This window comes from Xenopus laevis, chromosome 6S, assembly GCF_017654675.1.
Source record: "Xenopus laevis strain J_2021 chromosome 6S, Xenopus_laevis_v10.1, whole genome shotgun sequence".
Classification (NCBI taxonomy): Eukaryota; Metazoa; Chordata; class Amphibia; order Anura; family Pipidae; genus Xenopus; species Xenopus laevis.
In genome coordinates, this window is record NC_054382.1 from 44,223,863 (window position 1) to 44,247,164 (window position 23,302).

The 23,302-nt window shown below is 38.7% G+C and overlaps 1 protein-coding gene across 1 annotated transcript in view; it reads left to right on the forward strand.

Annotated features, from left to right (window-relative positions):
• The window catches only part of sh3bp5.S (SH3-domain binding protein 5 S homeolog), a 41,733-nt gene extending 18,963 nt beyond the window's left edge, over positions 1-22,770 (forward strand). Inside the window, exons 4-9 of the mRNA XM_018269325.2 lie at positions 10,328-10,492; positions 12,933-13,063; positions 16,300-16,342; positions 16,748-16,964; positions 19,392-19,652; positions 20,973-22,770. Of these exons, the coding sequence (XP_018124814.1) occupies positions 10,328-10,492; positions 12,933-13,063; positions 16,300-16,342; positions 16,748-16,964; positions 19,392-19,652; positions 20,973-21,196 (1,041 nt within the window). The 3' untranslated portion in view covers positions 21,197-22,770. The remainder of the gene's footprint in view (positions 1-10,327; positions 10,493-12,932; positions 13,064-16,299; positions 16,343-16,747; positions 16,965-19,391; positions 19,653-20,972) is intronic.
• Positions 22,771-23,302: the final 532 nt, after the last annotated feature.

A 23,302-nucleotide genomic window follows, 5' to 3' on the forward strand; every position in this document is an offset into this window, starting at 1 on the left:
ACATTCCTAAGTAACTCGTGTTGGATTTTTTTTTGGTTTTGATTTCATCAGTCTGAAGGAAAAAAGATGTACAGGTATAGGATCCTCTGGAAACCCATTATCCAGAAAGCTCCTAATTACAGAGAGGCCATGTCCCATAGACTCCATTAAGCAAATAATTTAGAATTTTTAAAATATTTCTTTTTTTCTGTAACATTGAAATTGTATCTTGTACTTGATTTTTTTTTTTAGTAGACTTTAGGTATGGGCATCCAAATTAGGGAAAGATCCCTTATCCGGAAAACCCCAGGCATTCTGAATAACAGGTCCCATACCTATAATAAGAATTTAATAAAGCTCAGAATTGCACAGTTCTTCCGCAGAAATGTCAATGGAGAAGATGCCACGTCTAGTAACGATTAAGGCTTGCTGGCTAAAAATTTAGTTTTTGCATATTGCTACAGGCCATTTAGGAGGTTATTTATCAAAATCCAAATTTATCTCATTATTTTTTTAAATATACTCCGACTAAATGGGTTATTTCCTCTATTGATCAATACATTTTCCTGAAAAATTCCAGTGCGGGAAAAAACTCGCAAAAATTGTATGAAAATTTGAATTTTCAAATCTTTGGGATTTCTCCCATTGACTTATATACAACCTCGGCACATCTGAGATACCGGATTTTCGGATTCTGACTTTTTCTAGTTCAAAAAAAAAAATTTTTTTTTGAGTTTTTGGCATTCGGACTTTTAATTAATAACCTTTAGTAGTGCTGTTCCTGTTTTTCTAAACCATCAGAAACACCGCTGAGCATTTATAGCTAGAAAATACTTCCCTTATTCTTGCCTTGCATCACTTCGAATCTGGCTTTTCTTAATAGATTGATCTCCCTTTAACATTGTTAGTTTAGAATTTTTTTTTTTTTGTTCGAATGTACCCTGATGAACTCTTTGATGTCTAGAGTAAATGAACCATTAAAAGAAGAAAAACAAGTTACTCTTAATCATTTATTAACCTTGTAATTGGAAATTGAGGCTGGCTCCTTTTTTCATGTTTTAGTCTGAAAGTCGGACAGAAACTTTATTTGTTGGTGGTCCCTGTCTTGAAATACATTAATACCCTATAGGAGCATAAAAACTGTCGGGACCAGAGAAAACTATGAGAAAATTCATGACAGCTATGAGTAGCAGCCAGTGTTCTCACTGTAGTTCTCTGTCCCACAAACAGTGTGAATGTCAGTTGGAAATTTTATATGTAATCCATTAAAAAGAGATTATTTCTTGTGTGTATATAAACATGCATAATGTTTTACACTAGGATATGTTTCATGGCAGTGGTGAGATTCGGTGCGCCACCTACTTCCTATATATTTCAAATGGGGACGAAGCCAGTTGCAGAGATACTCTGAGAGTCATGTTCTTTTCAGAATCTTCTGTAATAATTTGGTTACAGTTTCCTGTGTTTTTCAGCTATATCTCTTACTGTATATAGAACACCAAATAAGCGCTAACCCCACTGTATTTGGACTTTGTGCAAGACAGGATTACCTTGAACAGGCCCGGATTTGTGGAAAGGCCATCTAGGCCCGGTCCTAGGGTGGCAGGATTTTAGGGGGGCGGCATGCTGCCAATCTACACGCACATTGGTTCAAAAACACTGGGGATGCGCTGGTGATACAATCATTTTTGAAATGCGCCAATCCCCATTGCTTTGATCTCGATGATAAAAATTTGCACGAACGACGGACGGACGGCAGTGGGCCTAGGGGCACCCACTATGTAAATCCGGCCCTGACCTTGAAAAGCAAATTAATAGGCATTCTCCCAAATCTTATACTATTTGGCCTTTGAGCCCCCCCCCCCCCACGTCACTGCTACAGGGGGTCCAGTTCCACCGCATTACTGTGATGCAACCTGGGGTAAAACACAGCAATTTGGCCACCATTTACAGACAAAATTAAATTTCTGCTATAAATAAAGCAAAATATACAGTATCACTTTCTGCTTAGAAGGCCTATAGGCCACAACTAAAGGTGGCCATAGACGCACAGATAATATCGTACGAAACGAATTTTCGTCCGATATTCGTTGCGTGTATGGTGGAAAAAGAGCCGACCGATATCGGCAGAAGACTTGGATATCGGTCGGCTCGTCGATCGGGCTGGACGGAAAATTTTGATCGGGTGCCTTTGAAGGGACCCAAACATCGCCCATTGTTAGTGCTGAATCGTCAGATACAGGTAGAATTCTATTGTTTCTTCCCGTATATCTACCTGTATATCTGCCGATTCAGCTCTACACGTGTGTATTGAAACTAACGATCTTTCTTGGAAAGATCTTTTCCAAGAAAGATCGTAATTGTTACGTCTATGGCCTCCTTAAGAGAGGCAGTGCCTCAAATGAGAAGTGCTTTCGTTCCTTGCCCCAGAACCAATATTGATTATATTTTGGAGGGTGCAAATAAAGACACTAAAGTCTTACCCCCATATGTAATAAAAGACACAAAGTTTGCCCAGGAGCAGTAACCAGCAGCAACCAATTATATATGTGCTTTTGAACAGGTGACCAGTTAATGCTACATGCGGATTAGTTTCTATTGGTTACTGCTCCTGGGCAAACATAGTGCATTTTATTACATAACCTGTAATGCTTACCTCTGGATCTAAGCCAATAGAGTCTGAGTGGCCTGATGGTCTATTTTCAGCTTTGCACAATCTGTAGAAGTGTTATTTAAATGTTGTGAAAATGCTATTACCGTCTTGTGAAAATACACTTTAAATGCCTTATATTATAAAACACTTTGTCCCAGTGTCAGCATTTAATAAATAGAATCCTCTACAGGAATAATAATGGTAAATTGCAAACATACCACCATTTCCATTGCAATTTATTTGCCTAATAAAAGAAACATACTTCTAAGCAATTTTGCATTATATATTAATTACAAATGTTTTTAAGGTACTGTCATATGCATTGCTTTTGAAAGCTGCGTTTGTCCCTTTCTAGTCTCTGCCCTGGTGGCTCAGACTGTTGGAACAAAATAAGACAAGACAGTTGATTAACAGACCTGTCTTTGCTGGGGAACTAAGCCTTTTGCAACATTGTTTAAAAAGTAACAACTAGGAGTTAAAGGGGAACTCCGGCTTCCAAACCAAAATTTGATAAAGAGACCCACATTACTTAGAAACCCCTAATATACCCATCACAGTTACCTGTTTCTTTAAAGTGGACCCGTCACCCAGACATGAAAATCTGTATAATAAAAGTCCTTTTTAAATTAAACATGAAATCCAATTTCTTTTTTTTTTTATTAAAGCATTCATAGCTGTTGTAAACTCATTTAAAAATATCAGCTGTCAATCAAATATTGCCTACCCCGCCTCTATGCCTAGGCATAGAGGCGGGGCAAGCAATTACTTTCACTTTCCATTCAGCACTTCCTACATGTCACCGCTCTCCCCACATTCCCCCAGCTCTCTTAATGAATTAATTGTGTAACCACGACATGGGGATGGGCATTGGGTCCCTGTCCCCTGGTGCACAAATAAGATTCTGAGATGATGCAAGGCTTGTATTAATAACAGTGTCCACAAAATGGCTCCTTCCTGGTTGCTATAATTTTGAATTCCCAGACTAATGGAAACAATATTCAAATAATTTATACAGTGTAATTAAAGTTCATTTTGCTAGACTAACATGATAAAATAGGATTTGGAATAATTTTGTTTGGGTGACGGGTCCACTTTAAAAAGTATGAATAAATGCTGCAATCCAGCTGTTTAACTGTTCTTCTCTTACTGTATCATTTGGAATCCTAGCAGAGAAGGAGGGACTAAACCAGGGGTGTCCAACCTTTTGGCTTCCCTGGGCCACATTGGAAGAAGAAAAATTTTCTGGGCCACACTCGAAATACACACAAACACTAATGCTAGCTTTTTATTTATTTTATTGTAAAAGTACCGGAAAAATAAAAGAGTATCATAAACCTAGTGAGATTTTTGACATTGTGTTTGAGAAACTAATGTATCAATATCTGGTTGAATGAAAGTAGTTGCAATTCTCAGTGAATTCTTAAGGTGCTCATCAGATAATTTGGTTCTAATTTTACTCTTAGGGGCATAATTATCAAAGGTTAAAAAAACTTTGAATTCAAAAAGACCAATCGAATGGAGGTTGAAGGGTTTTTGGGGTCGAAGTGGGCCGAATTCGGCCCACTGCGAATCGTATGATTGTACTTTGACTCGTACAATCGTACTTTGATTAGAAGTTTTTTAACTTCGACCTTCGATATCCCAAACTCCCCCAATTGCCTCCATACAGGTTCTATGAGGTCCCCCATAGGCTAAAACAGCACTACGGCAGCTTTTAGGTGGCAAATGGTCGAAGTTTTAAATAGACAGTACTTCAAAAAAATTCTAATTTTGAAGTTTTTTAAAATTCTAATCGAAGTTGGAATCGAAGTTGGACTATTCCCTAGTTGAAGTACCCAAAAATTACTTCAAAATTCAAAGTTTTTTACTTCTAAAATTCACTTCGACCTTTGATAAATCTGCCCCTTAGTGTGTTCATTCTTTAAAAAAGTTGCTCACAAATGTAGGCGCTGCATATATCCCTATTATAGCGGGCGATGCTTACCTGCCTTTGTAAGTAACCGCTCCCTTGTTAACCGCTTTCTCTGCTCTAGGAAGCCACACACCCCATGTAAAATTTGAACTCAACATGCACACAATTAGCGACCGCATACATACGCTCTCTGTGTGTGACATTGCAACATGCCATTTCCTGGATTGGTGGAAGTTCAAGCTGGGCCGCATTCATATCGATCCTGGGCCGCATGCGGCCTTCAGGCCACGGGGTTGGACACCCCTGGACTAAACACTGTTACAAATTTGTAACAACTTCTCCAAAGCTTACAGACCGCATGAGGGAACTACATAACCCACAATGCATTGCACTGACGTACCATTACTTATTGAAATCACGTGTGCAGGGAATTGTGGAGTTTGGATGCAGCCTGAGATAGATAGCTGCTGATACAAAGTAACAGTAGTCAGCCAGCTCAGCAAAGTAGTCAAACAGATCAGCAGGAGAGCAGGGGGCTAGGCTTAGGGAACTGTTCCAAACCATTAAAAATCATGAAAAGTCTGAATATTTTTAAATTGATGTATATTGCAAAGTTGCTTGAAATTATGTTTACTTTTTTTTTTTAAGAAGCTTAAATTGTGTTTGTGTGGAGTTCCCCTTTAAGCAAATGTTGCTGTCAATAGCAATTGTTTTTACAAATAACTTTAAAAGCACCGAATTTTTCATGATTGTATATTGGAAAGTTGCTTAGAATTATGTTTTTATTAGGCAAATTTGTATTTTGTGGTTGGCTTGCCGTATAAAGGAGGAGAAGGAAAGTAGATTGTGGTCCAGATGCACAAGCCCAACACCCTAATCAAGGGGAGCGGAAATCCGTGTCTATGCAAAAACAGCATAGGCACTCAAGAATCCATATAGTTTACCAATAAGTATGTTAAAAAGGAAAATCTTTATTCAAGCCAATATCTTCACCATTTTATGCAATTAATTCTCCAAGCTATGGATTCTTGAATGCCTATGCAGTTTTTGCATATGCACAGCTCTTCTACTTTCTCATCTGCCAGTGCACCATATACTAACAGATATGGTGCATCAAACATATAAGATATTCAGACCCGCCCAATTCCAAACAGACCGAAGTCCTTCGTACATGAATATTGCATTCATGCTCCAGAAATTATATGATTTTGTTGGTATGTCTATTGGAAAATTTACTGCTCGCACAACAAAATATTTTTAAACTGTACCCCAAGCTTTTAAAAGTTTTATCAAACATGTATGAATAAAGTGCAAGTTAGGGGTTGTGTGAGGGGTCATGAGAGAAGATGCTCCTTCCACCCACCCCTAATGAATACAGAGTTACTGAACACAGTCATTGCTATATTCTTTGGGGCGGGCGTTAGATTTCTGTGCTCCAAATTAGTCTTTTACTTGAGGTTTTGTCATATATGCTGGCGGCTGAAGTTTCTGGTGCAGTTGAGCTTTATAGGTTAATTGAGTAGTCTCACTTAGCATGCATGAGACAAAGCATTAATCCTGCCTTAGATGTTCAGATTTTATATCTTCTAGGACGAACTCAAACTAACCATTCAGATTTAAATTGTAGGATTAAAGTAGAAAATAACAAATCAGATGATGTTCTGGCCATTAATTGACAGACAGATATAATTTGAAAGTTATGTCCCGGAAATAGTAGTGACGGTCACCCATGGATATTGTGAGATAGGCAATGCATATTATTTTTACCAGACTAAAAATTTCTAACCTGCCTGACTAAACAACTGTTCTCCATTGTAAGGAAAATTGTCTGGACATTAAATCTGAGTCAAAATGTGCAAAACTTCTTTTTATGCATAGATCTGTGCGTCTATGGCCAGCTGAAGGGTACTTTATGCTCAGCCTAAACTTTGGGAACCTCCTTAGAGACTAAACAAATAAGGCAGACAGTTAGTATAGAGTCCCATTGCAGTTAGGGGATGGGACACCTAAGTGCCCCCTGCCCCTCATACATTGCTGCCAATCTCAGGAGCACAGAGCTCTGGGGCAATTCTTTAAACTTAGAACACTGGGGAAAAATGTTGGATTGTGCAGATTCTTTTCCCTCTGCTTTTCAGTTTACAAATGACTCCTTATGTGTTTTTCATAGCAAGATGATTCATGAAAATAACTGAGTTTGCAAATGCATATACAGTAGTTGGTATCATGTCCCTTTCAATATTTCATAGCAAGATGAATCATGAAAATAACCGAGTTTGCAAATGCATATACAGTAGTTGGTATCATGTCCCTTTCAATGTAATTACAAAATCCAGTGACCAGAGAAGTCGGCCAAAAATTTGACCTTGTACTATTCTTAAAGGTATTGTTCATGTAGTTACAAAATCCAGTGACCAGAGAAGTCGGCCAAAAATGTGACCTTGTACTATTCTTAAAGGTATTGTTCAATATAAAAATAAAAACTGGGCAAATAGACTGTGCAAAATAAAAAAATGTTTCTAATATAGTTAGTTAGATAAAAACATAATGTATAAAGGCTGGAGTGACTGGATGTCTAATATATTAGCCAATACACTACCTGCTTTTCAGCTCTCTTGGTTTCCACTGATTGGTTACGAGGCAGTAACCAGCCTTTATACATTACATTTTTGGCTAACTAACTATATTAGAAACATTTTTTATTTTGCACATATAATCTATTTACCCAGTTTTTATTTTTACAGTGAACTGTTCCTTTAAGAGAGAGACTATAGAAAGCTTTTTCTGCTGTAACACTAGAGCTTGTTACAGTGCTTGTATCTGTGACCCACTTGCTTAGGCAGTTGCGCTTCACTTAGTATTTTCTGCAGCCTACAATATCATTATCAGGTAACTTACTTGGATGAATCTAAGAGAGAAGCACAGTTTACAAATAAAGATGTATATGGATGTTAGAGAGCTGAATGGAATGTATAAATAAAGAATGGTAGTCTTTATATAATGTTGTCCACCAAGCTTGCCTTGTGCTAACTACAAAAGAAATGAGAGAATAAGAAAATGCTTCACTGGTTATACACAAAGGCCTTGAACATGGATAAATAAGCACAAAACAAATGACCCCTGACAGAAAGCAACACCCTGCGGTAGGCTTTGTCCTCATATGTTGACCACTCTTCTGGCTATGGCAATAAATCCACAAGAATATTCTTTTATCTATGCCAGTAATTATGGCTATATTTTGTGACGAGTCCTTTGTGTAGCCTGGTTTTGCTGATCTCTCTGTATACTAGATAATCACATTGTGCAGTAGGCTTGACAAGCCACTTAAAGCCATCAGTATGCTGAATAAAACTGTTGTCTGTTCTGCTAATAAGACACTGTGATTGCCTCCTCTTTCATGACCCAAGGTCTTTATATAGGTCTCAGTGGAGCTAGAAACATCGGTATAAACAGAAATATGTGGATGTGACCTACAGATATTCTTAAATATATACCAGAACTATTTTTTAATGAAAAACGAAACCCTTAAATTGAATATGGCTAGAAATGCCATATTTTATATGATGAGCTTATTGAACCAACCTAAAGGTTCAGCATCTCTGTAGTTGTAATGTTCCAGGCATTAAAAGTGGTCACAGGTGTTTCCCATCTTTAATTTTGTTAGGAGTAGCTACAACACGCACATGCTCAGTTCACTGAGCAGCTGTTGATAAGTTGAGCTTAGGGATCGTCATAAATGGCAGAAAATTAGGCCGCTCTGTCATATTAGTTCATGCTACAGGGCTGATTATTAAATTCTGATGCCATTGTGCTGGTTTCTGAGCTGTCGTACCAATAATTTGATTTTATTTTTACTAATCAGCCTTATATTGTGACATGTTATGATATATATTCAGTATATTGTGTGTTGGTCCCTAAAGGCACAGATCTTCCCTGCTAAAGGGTTGTGGTTACCCTGGTACAGAAGCCCAAAACATAATGTACAACATTGCTGCCCTACTTCTTTAGTTAAGCTTTAGTTCTCCTTTAAGTTAATTTGAAAATGTTCTCCTTTGCTTTGTTTTTATTTTCTGTGGTTTTGTTTGTGGCCAGTAAGAAACATTTAACCTTTGGCAGATTAAACTGTATTTTGCAATGCAATGAGCTGTACCATATAGTACATGCTAAAAAGCCAAAAGGACTACATCGCCTGGTAGTGTTTTCCCTTCCTTGGATTCTTACTTTTTGTTGCATTTATTTCCAGACTTTTAAACAAAATTCTTGTTACACCGGACTATATTAATGCTGACACCAACACTATTGAATAAACTGAACCATAGTATTTGATCATTAAGGTTGAAGACACACAAAGCTACTAAGCAGCAGCTACTTGTTGTGGCTACAGAATACCCTACCATAGACAATACTGGTAAAACATATCTAGTGTCTTAGCCAGTTATCACTATTGTCTATTTTGTAGCTATGACAAGTTGCTGCTACTAGTAGCTCTGCGTGTTTTTACCCTAAATGCTGCCTGCTGACTGGTTTCCGATCTGGTAAAAAATTTCATTGCATTTCCTCTTTGATTCCTTATTCATTTGTTGATGGGAAAAATGTATGTATATTTTTTTCCTGCCTTACTTAAGTTTACACCCCTTCTTACTGCAGATGGGGTGATGGAACGACCATAAAGAAATCTGAGTATTCCATCAACCTTTGATTTCTCATGCAGTTTTTTTTTATCAGCCTCCACAGTGTACATTAAAAACTATTGTAATGTTAATGCGCCCTCATAGTCAGCTGATGCCCTTGATCCCTGTGACAAACAGAGTAATACCAATGATAAGAAAACCTTAAGGGTAGGGGCACGTCTTCCCTCTGTCTTGCGCCGGCTAAAATGAAAAATCGACTGCGCTCACGAGGAAACTTCAGGCGACTTCGGAGTACGAAGCGCCGCGTGTGCTTTAGCGCAGGCAATTTTTAATTTTAGCCGGTGTAAGAAAGAGGGAAGGCGTTCGGGGAGATTGGTCGCCGCAATGACGAGGCGATTAGTCGCCTTCCTACTACATCTCCCCGAATCGCGCAGCGTGCCCCTACCCTAAAGGAAGAGTAACACAACAAAGTGTTTTAAAATAATGAAAATATAATTTTCATTAGCCCTGTACTGATAAAGCTTGTGCGTTTGTTTGTTTATAAAAACAAGCTACTGTCTATCCATGGGGGCAGTGATTCAAAACTGAAAAAGGCACAGCTTACACAACAGATAAGCTCTAACAAGATAACTCCTGGTGCAGAATATCCAGATACAGAAGTGCTCAATAAAAAGTGCAAAAAAAACATCCACCTTATCAGTATGGTAACCCCACTAATAAAGGTAATAAAAAAAACTCTCTGCAGAGAATGCTTACTCACCAGATTTAAGAGGTATATAGGCCAAACACAGTCAATTCAATCTTCACAACCTTGGATAAAACAAAGATATGAATGCCATATTATGAAGTATAGCTTTTTAATTTGTCAATAAAAGAGCCCCAACCGAGTCCACAATATAAGTTCCTCTATTATATAGTGGGCTAATAGAGTTTCTGAAGCAAACACACAAGTTGTAACTGTGCAGGGCAACAGTACATTATATTGTCAATCCTTTAAAACACTTTTTGGTGTTACTGTTCCTTTAATCCGTACTTCATAGAAGAGATAATGAAAAACTAATTTTCTTATGTGATTTTGTGTAAGCCAGAACATTGTAATTTGGTAAAATTGCGTGTTTGATTTCTTTATTTTTTCTGGTTTGATTTTCTCTTCAGGCTCAGCTAGAGGCACAGAAAGCCACCCGAGACTTTCAACGTGCCACGGAAGTATTGCGGGCAGCCAAAGAAACAATCTCTCTGGCAGAGCAGAGGCTGCTGGAAGATGACAAACGCCAGTTTGATTCTGCTTGGCAGGAAATGCTGAACCATGCCACACAGCGGGTAATACTTGTTAGAGGCTTTATAAAAAAACAAATGTCTGCTTTACCTTCTGTGGACTATTCTGTTATGATGGTACTAAGGATATCTAATTTTTGTAGAAACCTAGAACTTTTGTATTGATGCATTTATAAATGCAACTGGTCATAAGCTTCCTCCAAGTGTGTACAATGCCCCCAGCCTGGTGATGCTGAATGTCAGAGGAGCAAATGGGCACCCTCAGGATCACCATTACAAATGACGAAGCCTGTACAACAAAATTTTCTGGTCCCTGCCTACCCCAGATCCCACACCACAGTTAAAAATGGTAAAACCCCCCACACACAAGTTATCAAAAGCCATTGATGGTCAGGGCCCCCATACAAGTTAAAAAAAATTGTGACACCAGGCCCCCCCCCATAAAAGTAAAAAAAAACAAAAAAAAAAAAACATTGGTGGTCAGGGACCCCCTACAAAAAAAAAATAAATAGTTGGTGACCAGGACCCCCCTATAAGTAAAAAAAAAACATTGGTGCCAGGGCCCCCCATAAAAGTTTTTTTAAAAATCATTGGTGGTCAGGATCCCTCATAAAAGATATTTACAAAAACTTTGGGACCAGGCCCCCCCAAAAAGACACATTGGGGCCCCAGAGAATATTTTTAGAAAAACATTGATGGCAGGGGCTTAAGAGTATTAAAATAATACATTGATGACTTCAACTTCGGCTCCTTTCTCGGCTTCTGGTCTTTTTGTGGCTTCATGACTTCAATTTCTGCTCCTTTCACAGCTTCGGTTCTATTTTCGCGGCTTCATAACTTCAACTTCGGCTCCTTTCGTAGCTTCGGGACTTCTGCGACTTAGGCACGGTTTTGGTGCTGACAAGGGGGGCCAGGCTATTTTGAAAAGTGCAGCACAGCTGGGCCCCCCTTTAGGCCCAGGCCTGGTGTGATAGTACCCCCTGATGGCACTGGGCACCCTTCAATGGCCAATACTGCTCTGGTAGGCAGCACCAGGCAGACCCAACAGCAGAAGTTTGGTGTGAGCTGATGAGTTTATACAGTTACTCAGCTTTCTTTTTCTGATACAGTCACTGTGGGTCTCCAGTATCTCTTCAGGGCCCATTCATGAGCTGTTGGTATAGTGGCTTTTGCCTAAAGCTAGTTATTAGTTGTACTATGGCTAGTAATGTAAAAATGTGTTTTTACTGACTTCAATAGTCTATCTGCATTAATTTTAAAATAAAGCAACTTAAAGTAATTTTAGGTTTTAATCAGGTGGGCTAGAGACAAATTTCTCCCATAATGACAAAGCACATTTCTAATGAGGCATTACAAGCACTTGATCTCAAGTTAAACTTTCCGGTCCATTAGACGATCAAGTTACTGGAATCCACCATTGTTTCAGCACAAAGGTTATGTGAGGGAAACAGACCTGCGAATATATTCCCTAGCATGTGCTGACTCATAAAGCCATCATAAAATCCTGGTTTGTTGCAGATTATGCAATTAGTTTAAGCATTATACTGGTAAGGTCTAAATTCTTCTGTAATGTGCATAGTATGGTAATAAAACCCATTTGTGTGGCGGGTTAAATTAATGAAAGCAATATATTAGATAACCAAGCTCGTCATTATCAGGGCCGTTTTAAGGCCTTGGTGGGCCCTCGTTGAATTTGAAAAGGACTTTTTTCATACAGATTTTTGTGTCTGGGTGACAGGTCCACTTTAAGGTGGTCCTGGTCATTAAGCAGCACATGAACCAAATGTTATTGTTCTTATCTTGAATGAGCAGGACATAATGTAAGTATTCCATGCAGTTTTATTTGCCAGTTGGTGCAGATTAGATTGTTTTTTGGATTTCACATAATCCTTATTTATTCCTCGTGTAATACACACATTTGCCAGTCCCTTGCCTTTTTGTTCTCCAGAAAATGCTTTGAACTAGTACGGAGCGCAAAGTTAAATAGGTGAAGAGCCGCGCTTGGTTATGGTAGTTATACAGCTGCACCAAAATGTGGGTCCACTTGTATAGTTCAAACAATCAAAAGGAAGGTGCGCCAATTGGAGGTTGAGTGCCGTATGTCAAAAGAAAAAGCAATCCCAATAGTGTATTAACCTTTTTACAGGAATTGATGTTTGTGTCCCAGTCTCCTGGTGTATACAACGGTACCTGTACGGGAAAAAACTTCATATAGTGCAAAAACTTAAGTGTATTCGCAAAGGAGAGCTAGTAACTGCACTTACCCCGCCTTTGGATAAAATAGCATGTGGAGGTAGTGCACCTTGGATGCAGGTTTCACGCCCAAGTCTATTGTTCCACATGAGTTGAAATCACACCTGGAACAAATTGTTTATCAGAAACGAAAAAAGTTTCTGACTTGAAGCTAAAAACACCAGATGAGGATCAGGGAGACCCTGTCTTTCACACACCTTTTTGTATTAATGGGCACCTCTTTGTTTGCAAGGTGATGGAAGAGGAACAGAAGAAGACCCGCAGTGAGCTGGTACACAAGGAGACAGCCGCGAAGTACAATGCAGCCATGGGCAGGATGAAGCAGCTGGAGAAGAAGTTAAAGAGAACAATCAACAAATCAAAGTAAGCTCTAAGGGACACTAAACAATATGTTTTGAACAATGCTTATTATGGGGCATGACTTGGCTGGGGTGATTTCAGAGATTTGCTACTCCTGAGACAAAAAGAGAATGCTATTACTTTATTGAAGCTTTGATATTGAGATAACATAGATAATCTGCATGCCAGCTTTCCCACATTTATACATTGTTATTAGCTGTGTAATAATGTATTGCATGTATTCTATATGTAACACATATTGATTTTATTGGATGCATAAGAATGTAAGTATGGGGTAAAGTTGCTCTTCTATTCTGCAGCAGTAGTGACATTGCAGTAGGAGAGGCTACTTACTTGCTTGTCCTTGGAGATGTGTATTAGCTGAATGAAAGCAGTAAAACTAGATTGTACTAGTGCTTTATTCTACTGTGCATAGCCTTGAGAATGGTCCTAGGTATGAGCTGTAATATTAATCGCTACTATGTTTAAAGGGATACTGTCATGGGAAAAACGTTTTTCTCAAAACGCATAATTTAATAGTACTGCTGCAACGGAATTCTTCACGGATTTCAATTTCTCAAAAGAGCAAACATTTTTTTTTATTTAATTTTGAAATCTTACATGGCGCTAGACATATTGTCAGTTTCCCAGCTGCCCCCAGTCATGTGACTTGTGCTCTGATAAACTACAGTCACCCTTTACTGCTGTACTGCAAGTTGGAGTGATATCAACCCCCCCCCCCAGCAGCCCAACAACTGAACAACGGGAAGGTCCCCAGATAGCAGCTTCCTAACACAAGATAACAGCTGCCCTGGTAGATCTAAGAACAGCACTCAATATTAAAATCCAGGTCCCACTTCCGACACATTCAGTTACATTGAGTAGGAGACAACAACAGCCTGCCAGAAAGCAGTTCCTTCCTAAAGTGCTGGCTCTTTCTGAAAGTACATGACCAGCAAAATGACCTGAGATGGCTGCCTACACACCAATATTACAACTAACAAAAATATACTTGCTGGTTCAGGAATTACATTTTATATTGTAGAGTGAATTATTTGCAGTGTAACTGTGTAATTTAGAAATAAAAACTACATCATAAAAATCATGGCAGAATCCCTTTAATGTTTGGATAAAGTAAATATAAGTCTTCAAGTGTGCAGCTCACTACAATGGAATAACTATCTCTACAGTGCTGCAATTGCGAAGCAGTAAGAGGCAAAAAGTGCACCCTTAAAGGAGAAGGAAACCCTTTTGGCGCAAAACCCCTCCCCCCCGGGCAAATACCGGCTGGAATCTACTGCGCATGCGGCAAAAGTCACAAAGTTTTCCGATTTCTTTTTTCGGCAACTTCGTGACTTTTGCCACATGCGCAGTAAATTCCAACTGGCAAATGCTCCTACTGCGTATGCGCCGTCAAACGCCGGGGAATCCAAGAAGAAGACTGCACGGGAGAAGATGGCGTCTGCAAACTCCACGGGAGAGGACCTGTGTCGTGGGGTAAGTAGCAACTTAGGGGCATTTGCCCAAGGGAGGAGGGCCTACGGGGGGAGGGGTTTTGCGCCGAAAGGTTTTCCTTCTCCTTTAATGCTTCTTTGTGGCTGAGTCAGTGCTGCACTCTGTAACCTTCACCAAATTAAAAATGTAGGCTGAGGTACAGCGAGTATAGCAGAGGGTGCAAGACAGCCCTGTCAATTTCCACTGTAGGGCAGAAGGTAAGTATGTTGCACTTTTGCAGATGGCAAATGCCAGTGCTCCCTAGCTTGGGTGTCTGATGAGGCACAATTTAAGTGGGTAGTTGGGGGAAATGCCTACATGACTTTCCTTCCATCATGAATCTAATACTACTGAATTCAGAGCACTGTATTTATGGGTAAGACTCAGGTTTTCTCACTTCATTTTGGGGTACAAAGACCATGGCTATTCTGCAAAATGCATTTAAGTGTGCAAAAAAACTGGCATTTTGCACCTTTCTGGCACTTTGCCCTGCACTGTAAATCTGCATACAATTTAAATGTAAATCAGCCATACATTGGATGGGTTGGATTTGTTTAGGGCAGTGAGTTAAGATGGTATGTTTTATACAAATACTGAATTCCACTTAATATGTTAAGCATTGCATTTCAAAAGCATTATGAAATAAATTTTGCTTTTTGCATGCTCTGTGTGCAGCAAGAATGTTTCAGTCCTAGCACTTAAATATAGTATGATTGATAAAGATAATCTGCCTTGGAGTAGGGTGATGACATTAAACAAACTGTTTGAATTCATTCATGTGGCCTATTTGTCTGTTTGCTTTGTGGGTGCTGCATATACCAACTAAAATTAGCTGCCCAGGTCACATGACAATGATTCTCATTGGGACAGACATAGCTCCAAGGAGGCTATTTATAGATATTTATTTTTCTCAGTAAAATCTTGCACAGCTTAAGCTGTTTGTTCATATGAACTGTTTGCTTCAGGGTTTTAACATGATCTGTTGATGTTTTTCCCAGCCGTGCAGCTGAACACCTTATCCATAGCCTATGAACTTAATGTAAACATGAGCTCATTTTGCAACAGTCTTATGGTAGTCCAAGCTACAGCAGTCCGTAGTTTGATAACAATTGAACACTGATACTTTTGCATTGGTCGTGAAACTGTACCCATGAACATTGAAGGTCTTGATACATATATATCTCATAAAATAAGCCCATATGTAAAATACTGTTTTATATGAAGACTTTTTATTTACAAATATATTTTTGTACTAGTATGTTCAACTAGCTATTGGAACACTCTTATTTCAGAAGTGTTTGGGTCCTTTCTAATATGAATGAACAGAGATTTTCATCATGGCTTCCCCATTTCGCTAGAACAACCCATAATGGGGGCATTTACAAGGGTGGAGTGGCATAAATGATGTTGTTATTGGCTGCCCAGAGGTGTGGGTAATTGGACTTATCTGACTTATGCAGAACCATTAGCAGTAAGTCCCTGGCTCAGGAACAAAGTGTGTACAAAAGGAGACATGTGACATATCAGTATTCTAGTGAGTCTCTTGGTCTTTGTAGAAGTAATGGTGTAACCAAATAATAACGGTTATCAGCACAAGGCTGTGACATCTTCCCAAATACCAATTATTTTCATCATGGTGTTATCATAATATTTTGCACAAAGCTTAATAGCCTGTGAATCTGATCTTAATGTTCCTGTTATTCATTGTCAGTTTGTATCACAGCGGCTGGATAATATTAACCTTTCTGCTTCCTTTTCTTACACAGGCCTTATTTCGAACTCAAGGCAAAGTATTACCTACTGCTTGAGGTAAGTAGCCAATTTTCACTATCAATCTTTATTGCACATCATGTGGGAATACTGGTCTATCTAATATGTAATTTTAGTCTTATACATAATTATTTCTTACTTTTGCTGAATTAAAGCTATAATATTTAAAGCAACATAAGCTTATATAGCAGTATTTCTCACCCGAATGTTGCTGAACTACAGCTTCCAGTAGTCTCTTCGATATTTATTAAATATGGGTTAAAGCATACTGTTGCTGTAGTCCAGCAACAGTAGAAATAGATTCTTGGCTGAACTATACAATGTTTTAAGTCCTTAAGGGCTCTTGATGCAAGAGTATTCTGTCTGATCTGTTGATCTTGATTTTATATTTCTGACTAAGTAGAACAAGGAAGCCAATAACGTGCTGTGTTTTTGTTCTTGTAGCAACTAAAGAAAACAGTGGATGACCTCCAAGCTAAACTCTCTCTCGCAAAGGGAGAATATAAGACTGCCCTCAAAAACCTAGAGATGATCTCTGATGAGATTCATGAAAGGCGCCGAACGTCAACTATGGGCCCCAGGGGGAGAGGAGTAGGCTCTGAAGGCAATAATTCACTTGAGGACCTCTCATCTTGCAAACTGGACTCAGATACTATATCCAGTGAGTAGAGATTTTTATTGACCATAATAAAAGATCTAGCTAATACAGGTATGAGACTCGTTATCCAGAAGGCTCTGAATTATGGGATGGTCGTCTCCCATTGACTACATTTTATCCAAATAATCCAAATTTTCAAACTCTTGTAATAAAACAGTACCTTTTACTTGATCCAAACTAAGATACAATTAATCCTTATTGGAGGCAAAACCAGCCTATATGATTTATTTAATAAAATCTCTAGTAGACTTAGGGTATGAAGATCCAGATTACTGAAAGATCAGTTGTCTGGAAAGCACCAGGTCACGAGCATCTGAATAACAGGTTCCATACCTGTAGTTCTATTTCTCTGTACTCAAGTGCATGCTTGTGGTTTGTCCAACCATAATCTTTGGGTAACGTGTCTGAGAACTTGTAGTAGAATACTTAGTAGGGCTAATGACTTGTTTCCACCCAGGCACCAGCACCGCATCTATATGGAACAGTCTCCCAAGAGATTTTGCTGGGATGACCGTGCTGGGAATTAGCTTTCTAAAATATCTTTAGTATATATTTAGCATCACTGAAACAGCCTCTGTCAGATTAGTATTGTGTTCTGTGATACGGGTCATCTGACACTATTTAACCACTGATAGCCCTGAGTTTAACATGGCCCAAATAAACAGGACATACCGTATGTAGGAAATGTGTACTACCTATTATTAAGATTTTGATTATCATTATTAATAATAATAATAATAATAAGGGACAGTATACACCTAAAAACTACTAAAAATGAGCATGATGAATAATTTTGCCTAATATTTTAACATTTTCCTTAGTTCATTATCAGAGGCTTATCTGTGGATATGTAATTAGTTTTATCAGCTTCTCATCTGCACTTCAGGACCAGGAAGTGACAGGGAACTGGTTTAATTTAATTAATTTTCTTGTTTAGAGCCAGAAATAATAAAAAGAAAAAACAGATATTTCTTTATTAAAACAATAGGCAAAAAGTATGTTGAACAAGTATGTAGTACCATTGTCTGGTAACATGCATGTAGAAAGATTAACTGAGCTGACATACAAAGGGTTACTAGTGCTGATCAATATATGTACAGACCTGGTCTTGCCTAGAGGGCTTCTCAGTAAGTGTGTTTTTTGTCCTTGGCAGGCTAATAGTTCTTAGGCACCTACAAAGACATGACACACATATTATTCCCATATATCTATCATGTACAATCATGCCTTCCAAATGATTTTGCCTCTATTCTTATTGAGCTTGCCAACACACATGCATTTACATTAGATAAAACCCTCATGTAATCTGTCTGTGAAACAGGGACATGGTGGCATGGTTGGCATTTGTTCTTATGTTTGCTGAAATGTGATTGTTTTATTTGAGTACTAGCTGTGCTTTGTTTTCTCATTTTGGCTGACCTAGCAAAACCCAAATGCTTAGTTTTCCATAGAGCAATTACAGCCTGATCCAAGGGGTTGTTAACCTTTAAATTAACTTTTAGTATGATTTAGACAATTTGCAATTGGTTTTCATTTTTTATCATGTAAGGTTTTTGAGTTATTTAGCTTTTTATTCAGCAGCTCTCCAGTTTGCAATTTCAGTAATCTGGTTGCTAGGGTCCCAATTCTCCTAATAATTATGCATTGATTTCAATAAGAGACTGGAATATGAATATGAGAGGCCTGAATAGAAAGACGAGTAATAAAAAGTAACAATGGCAATACATTTGTAGCCTTACAGAGTACTTGCTTTTTAGATGGTGTCAGCGACCCCCATTTGAAAGCCGTAAAGAGTCAGAAGAAAAAGGCAAATAACTAAACAACTATAAAAAATAAATAATGACCAAGTGAAAAGTTGCTTAGAATTAGGCATTCTATATCATACTTAAAGTTAACTTAAAGGGGTTGTTCACCTTTGAGATAACTTTTAATATGATCTAGAGAGTGATCTTCGGATACAATTTGCAATTGGTTTTAACATTTTATTATTTAAGGTTTTTGCGTTATTTAGCTTTTTATTCAGTGACTCTTCAATTTTCATTTTAAGCAATCTTGTTGCTAGGGTGCAAATTCCCCTAGCAACCATGCACTGATTTAAATAAAAGACTGGAATATGAATAGGAGAGGGGCTGAATAAAAAGACTGGGAATGCCAAGTAGCAATAACAATACATTTGTAGCCTTACAGAGCATTTGCTTCTTAGAAGGGGTCAGCGACGCCCATATGAAAGCTACAAAGAGTCAGAAGAAAATAACTATAAAACTATAAAACATAAACAATGAAAACCAATTCAAAAACTGCTTAGAACTGGTCATTCTATAACACACTAAAAGTTACCTTAAAGGTGAACCACCACTTTAGGATGAACCACCCCTTTAAGAACCACAACATTTGAACTTGAATTACCACCAATGTGTTTATGTATTGCAGTGACATCAGAGGTGTTTGATGACGACAACCTTAGCAGCTTGGTGTCCGAGGAAGATTCTGAAACCCAGTCTCTGTCTAGTTGTAGCTCTGGCCCAACCAGCCCATCTGAGATTCCAAGTCCATTTTCAAATGCCCCTCATCCTGGGACCTTGGATTTGTCAAGCCCCTTGTCCCTCTCTGACTTTGGTTTGATTTCACCAGTACTAGGCCCTCGAAGCGAATGTAGCGGGGCATCCTCACCAGAGTGTGATCTGGAAAGAGGTAAGAGAGGGGGTTGCTCTGTATTAATGGCTGCTTATTGACATTGCACACTTGCACATTTAATATATAATACTGTATGTCTCCTATTATTATTCTTATTATTTTTTTTATTAATTTTATTAAAAAGTTCAAGCATTACAAAGTTATTTCAGTATATACATTGTTTCATGCATTTGTAGGTTTGGTACCTTATATAAATACAAATTCGAGCAAAACAATCGGGATCGGGCCTGAAAGGGGGCAGCGCGATATAAATGGCAGATTGGGTGGGCCATTTGTTGGGTTGGGGATAAAGGGGAGAGTGTGGAATATCAAGGACTGAACCACTGATCAGGAAATTCACTGCTGGTAACTTGTTATACTAGCCCTGGCCTTGACGGATATATTACTGGATAGCCCAAGTCGTATACAATTGGCAGCAGTTAATGTTTTTGCTTTTTGTGCTAGTTAGTAGTACCGGAAACCCTTTATCCAGAAAGCACAGAATTACGGAAAGGCATTTTCCCATAAACTCCATTTTATCCAAATAATCCAAATTTAAAAAAGATTTCCTTTTTCTTTGTAGTAATAAAACAGTACCTTGTACTTGATCCAAACTAAGATATAATTATCCTTATTGGAAGCAAAACCAGCCTATTGGGTTTATTTAATATTTACAGGATTTTTAGTAAGCATAAGGTATGAAGATCCAAATTACAGAAAGACTTGTATCCAGAAAAACCCAGGTCCCGCGCATTCTGGATAACAGGTCTCATACCTGTAGTTAATAAGCAGTGGTGCAATTTTGTACTTTGAATTATGATTTCTTATTTTTCCACTCCGTTACGGCTAAAAACAGAGCAGAATGGCAGCACAGAGTTTCTGAGTGGATACGAGAGGTGCATTAGTCTAATTCAATGTTAGTAATGGCTAATGTCATATTGGGAAACTTTCCATCTCATTAAATGGCAAGGCTGCTTCCTTCACAGTGAAGAATGCACACTAGCAAGCGTCTTTGTTCATTTGTAATAAGTAAACAAAATGCTTCCATTTTGTCCCCTTTCTATAAGAAGAGAGGTGCCTGTGTAAAGATCTGTAGAGAAAGCAAAATGTGGTGAGGAATGGAAAGGAAGCACACAGCACAGATTAAAATCTAGACAACAACTCACAGGGTTCCCACCTCCATGTTGTGATTGGTTTGGAGGTAGAGGGGGACAGTCTCAGTTTCTGGTCTATGTAAAAATCCAACAGGGTTCCTCATATTCCTGTTTCCAAAAACAATTTTTGCTTGATTTAAATCTTCTGGTATTAATGGATTGTTTTTTTTATGTTTTGTTTTAGGGAACAGGGCAGAAGGATCAGAGAATGCTGCCCAAGACCGATTAAACAACAATAATAACAGTAGAAGCAATAGCAAGAAAGCCATGACATTGCCAGTCCTGGACAACAAGATGAAGCAGCTGTCATTGGAATGTACGAAGACTGGGAACGGCACAAACACGGAGGAGAAGAAATGCAGCCGTTCCCAATCTTTAGTCTCTACTCTGTTGGTCAATGCTGTGTGAGCATATAGATAAGCGAGCAGGAATCCTGTGCCAACGGCCTTCTTTCATTCCATGCAGACGTCCGCAGACTGCTGGGACATAAGCTCCACACACTGGGAGATGATTAGCAGGAGACTCCGCACTATAGGAAGTAGAGGTGGCTTTTTCAGCACGCTACCTGTTGCCTTTTACCAAGTGTGTACATTTAGGTGTGTATCCTGTCCATATAGCCATCACTAGAGCAATAAATTCAATGAACTTTCTGTGCCAAAAACTCCTGAATTCCAAAGGGAGCTTCAGTGATGAGGTGTTTTCTTCCCCTGCTTTTCTAGGTAGGACAACAATCTCTTATTGTACAGTATAATGGAGAGACAGCATTGATGTCTTAGCAGATCAGCTCCTGTCACATCTCATATTATGTAGTCAAACAACTGTGTTCACATTTTCTATGCTGAAGTTGAAACAGTGCCAAGTAATTTGCACAATGAGCCATTAAATTATACGTGCACAGATCCATTTGATGTGATTTAGACATTTACAAGTATTCCTTTCGTTATCTGTCTAGCCCCATACATTGCTCCAATTGACTCCACTTGGTCTTCTTGACCACTTAATAGCAATTTGCTCAGATTAAATAAAGCCTTCGGAAAGTAACTTCCCATGTGTCTAACCAGTAACTTCATAGTGCTCCTATAAGTCACTCTTCCCAGTCAAATGCCATCCAGTATTCGTGCTTCGTTCATCCGTGCTCTCGAGTGGTGAAGAAAGACATCACCCAGTTCTTCAACTCCTACCCTGGAGGGAATTTGAGTCATGCCATAGACAAGTGTATGAAGATCAGGATTGTTTCCGTGTGTTCCATCACTAGATACTTTCAAATTATGAGGATTAATACACTCAGCGGTGGATAGTTCCATATGATTTTATCTTGCATATGTTTTATACTATACCCATAACTTGCAGGCCACCACATAATAAGACGTTTGAAGGATTCTGGGAGTTCGAGTTCACAAAAGCCAGGCACCAGTGAGTTGGACATCCCTGTTTTATACCAGCTTCTTATAGCTTGTGTTTTTCTTTCTTGCATAAATGGATTACTACTATGTGCCATTGGGAAATAACTACTGGGCAAATAGCAGTTTTATGCACTTCTAGTTTCACTGGGCTGCCCTTGTGGGAACCTGAGGAAGGTTGCAGATCTGGGGCAGGGGTTGCTTCCATTAAACTGACCACAATTTGTCAACTGCCATGCCCAGCTATATTGCACCCCTTCTCTGAATCTCCACCCCCCCCCCCATACTTTATTACAAACTATCATAACCGTCCATAATGTATGGGAAGCCTAGGATTTGCCACTGAGATTTAACTATAGACAATGATACTGCTGGGCCAGGGCAGAGGAGTCTTAGCTGCTGGTTTGTAGTAACAGGGTTTGCACGTCTCTTTTCTATGTTACTCCAAAGTTTTTGATGTATGACTTTGCTAGGGGAATTTAGTATTATTGGAATATGGTGACTGCCACTGCTGCTGTCTTTGTGTTCATTCCACAGCTTGTGTGTTTCTGCAGCGAAATAAAGGGTGTTTCATGCAAGTTATGAGACGTTTATCTTGTATTATTTGGACTTCTCAAGAAAATCTTTCCTTAAAAAAAATCTTACAATCTATATTGTTATTATAATAACACAGAGACTGACAGAAAAACTGGAGAAAAATGCCCACTTTTTGGCAAGCTCATTCAGTTAGGCTTACGTAGAAAAGGTGCATTAATGCTGGACTTCCAATAAATATATTTTATATAGACATACATATTATCCACAGATAAGAATAAACCATGATAGTCTGTCTCTGATTTACAGCCTGACCCACTTTAGACTGGCAGAGTAAATTAAACCTTGTTCTCTGTTGAACTGAAATCTCTACTTTCCAGAGAATCAGTACACCACCACCATGGAAACATTGTGTAGAATCTATTCTATGGAGAATGTGAGTTTGTGTAAATTACTGGCAGATTATAAATCTGCAGGATACAATTACTGGCAAGTGCAAATACTGGGAGTGCCACACTGCATTGTTGTTGTGGTGTCCCATGCTTCCCATGGACAAGTTTAGCTCATATGCTGTAAAGAA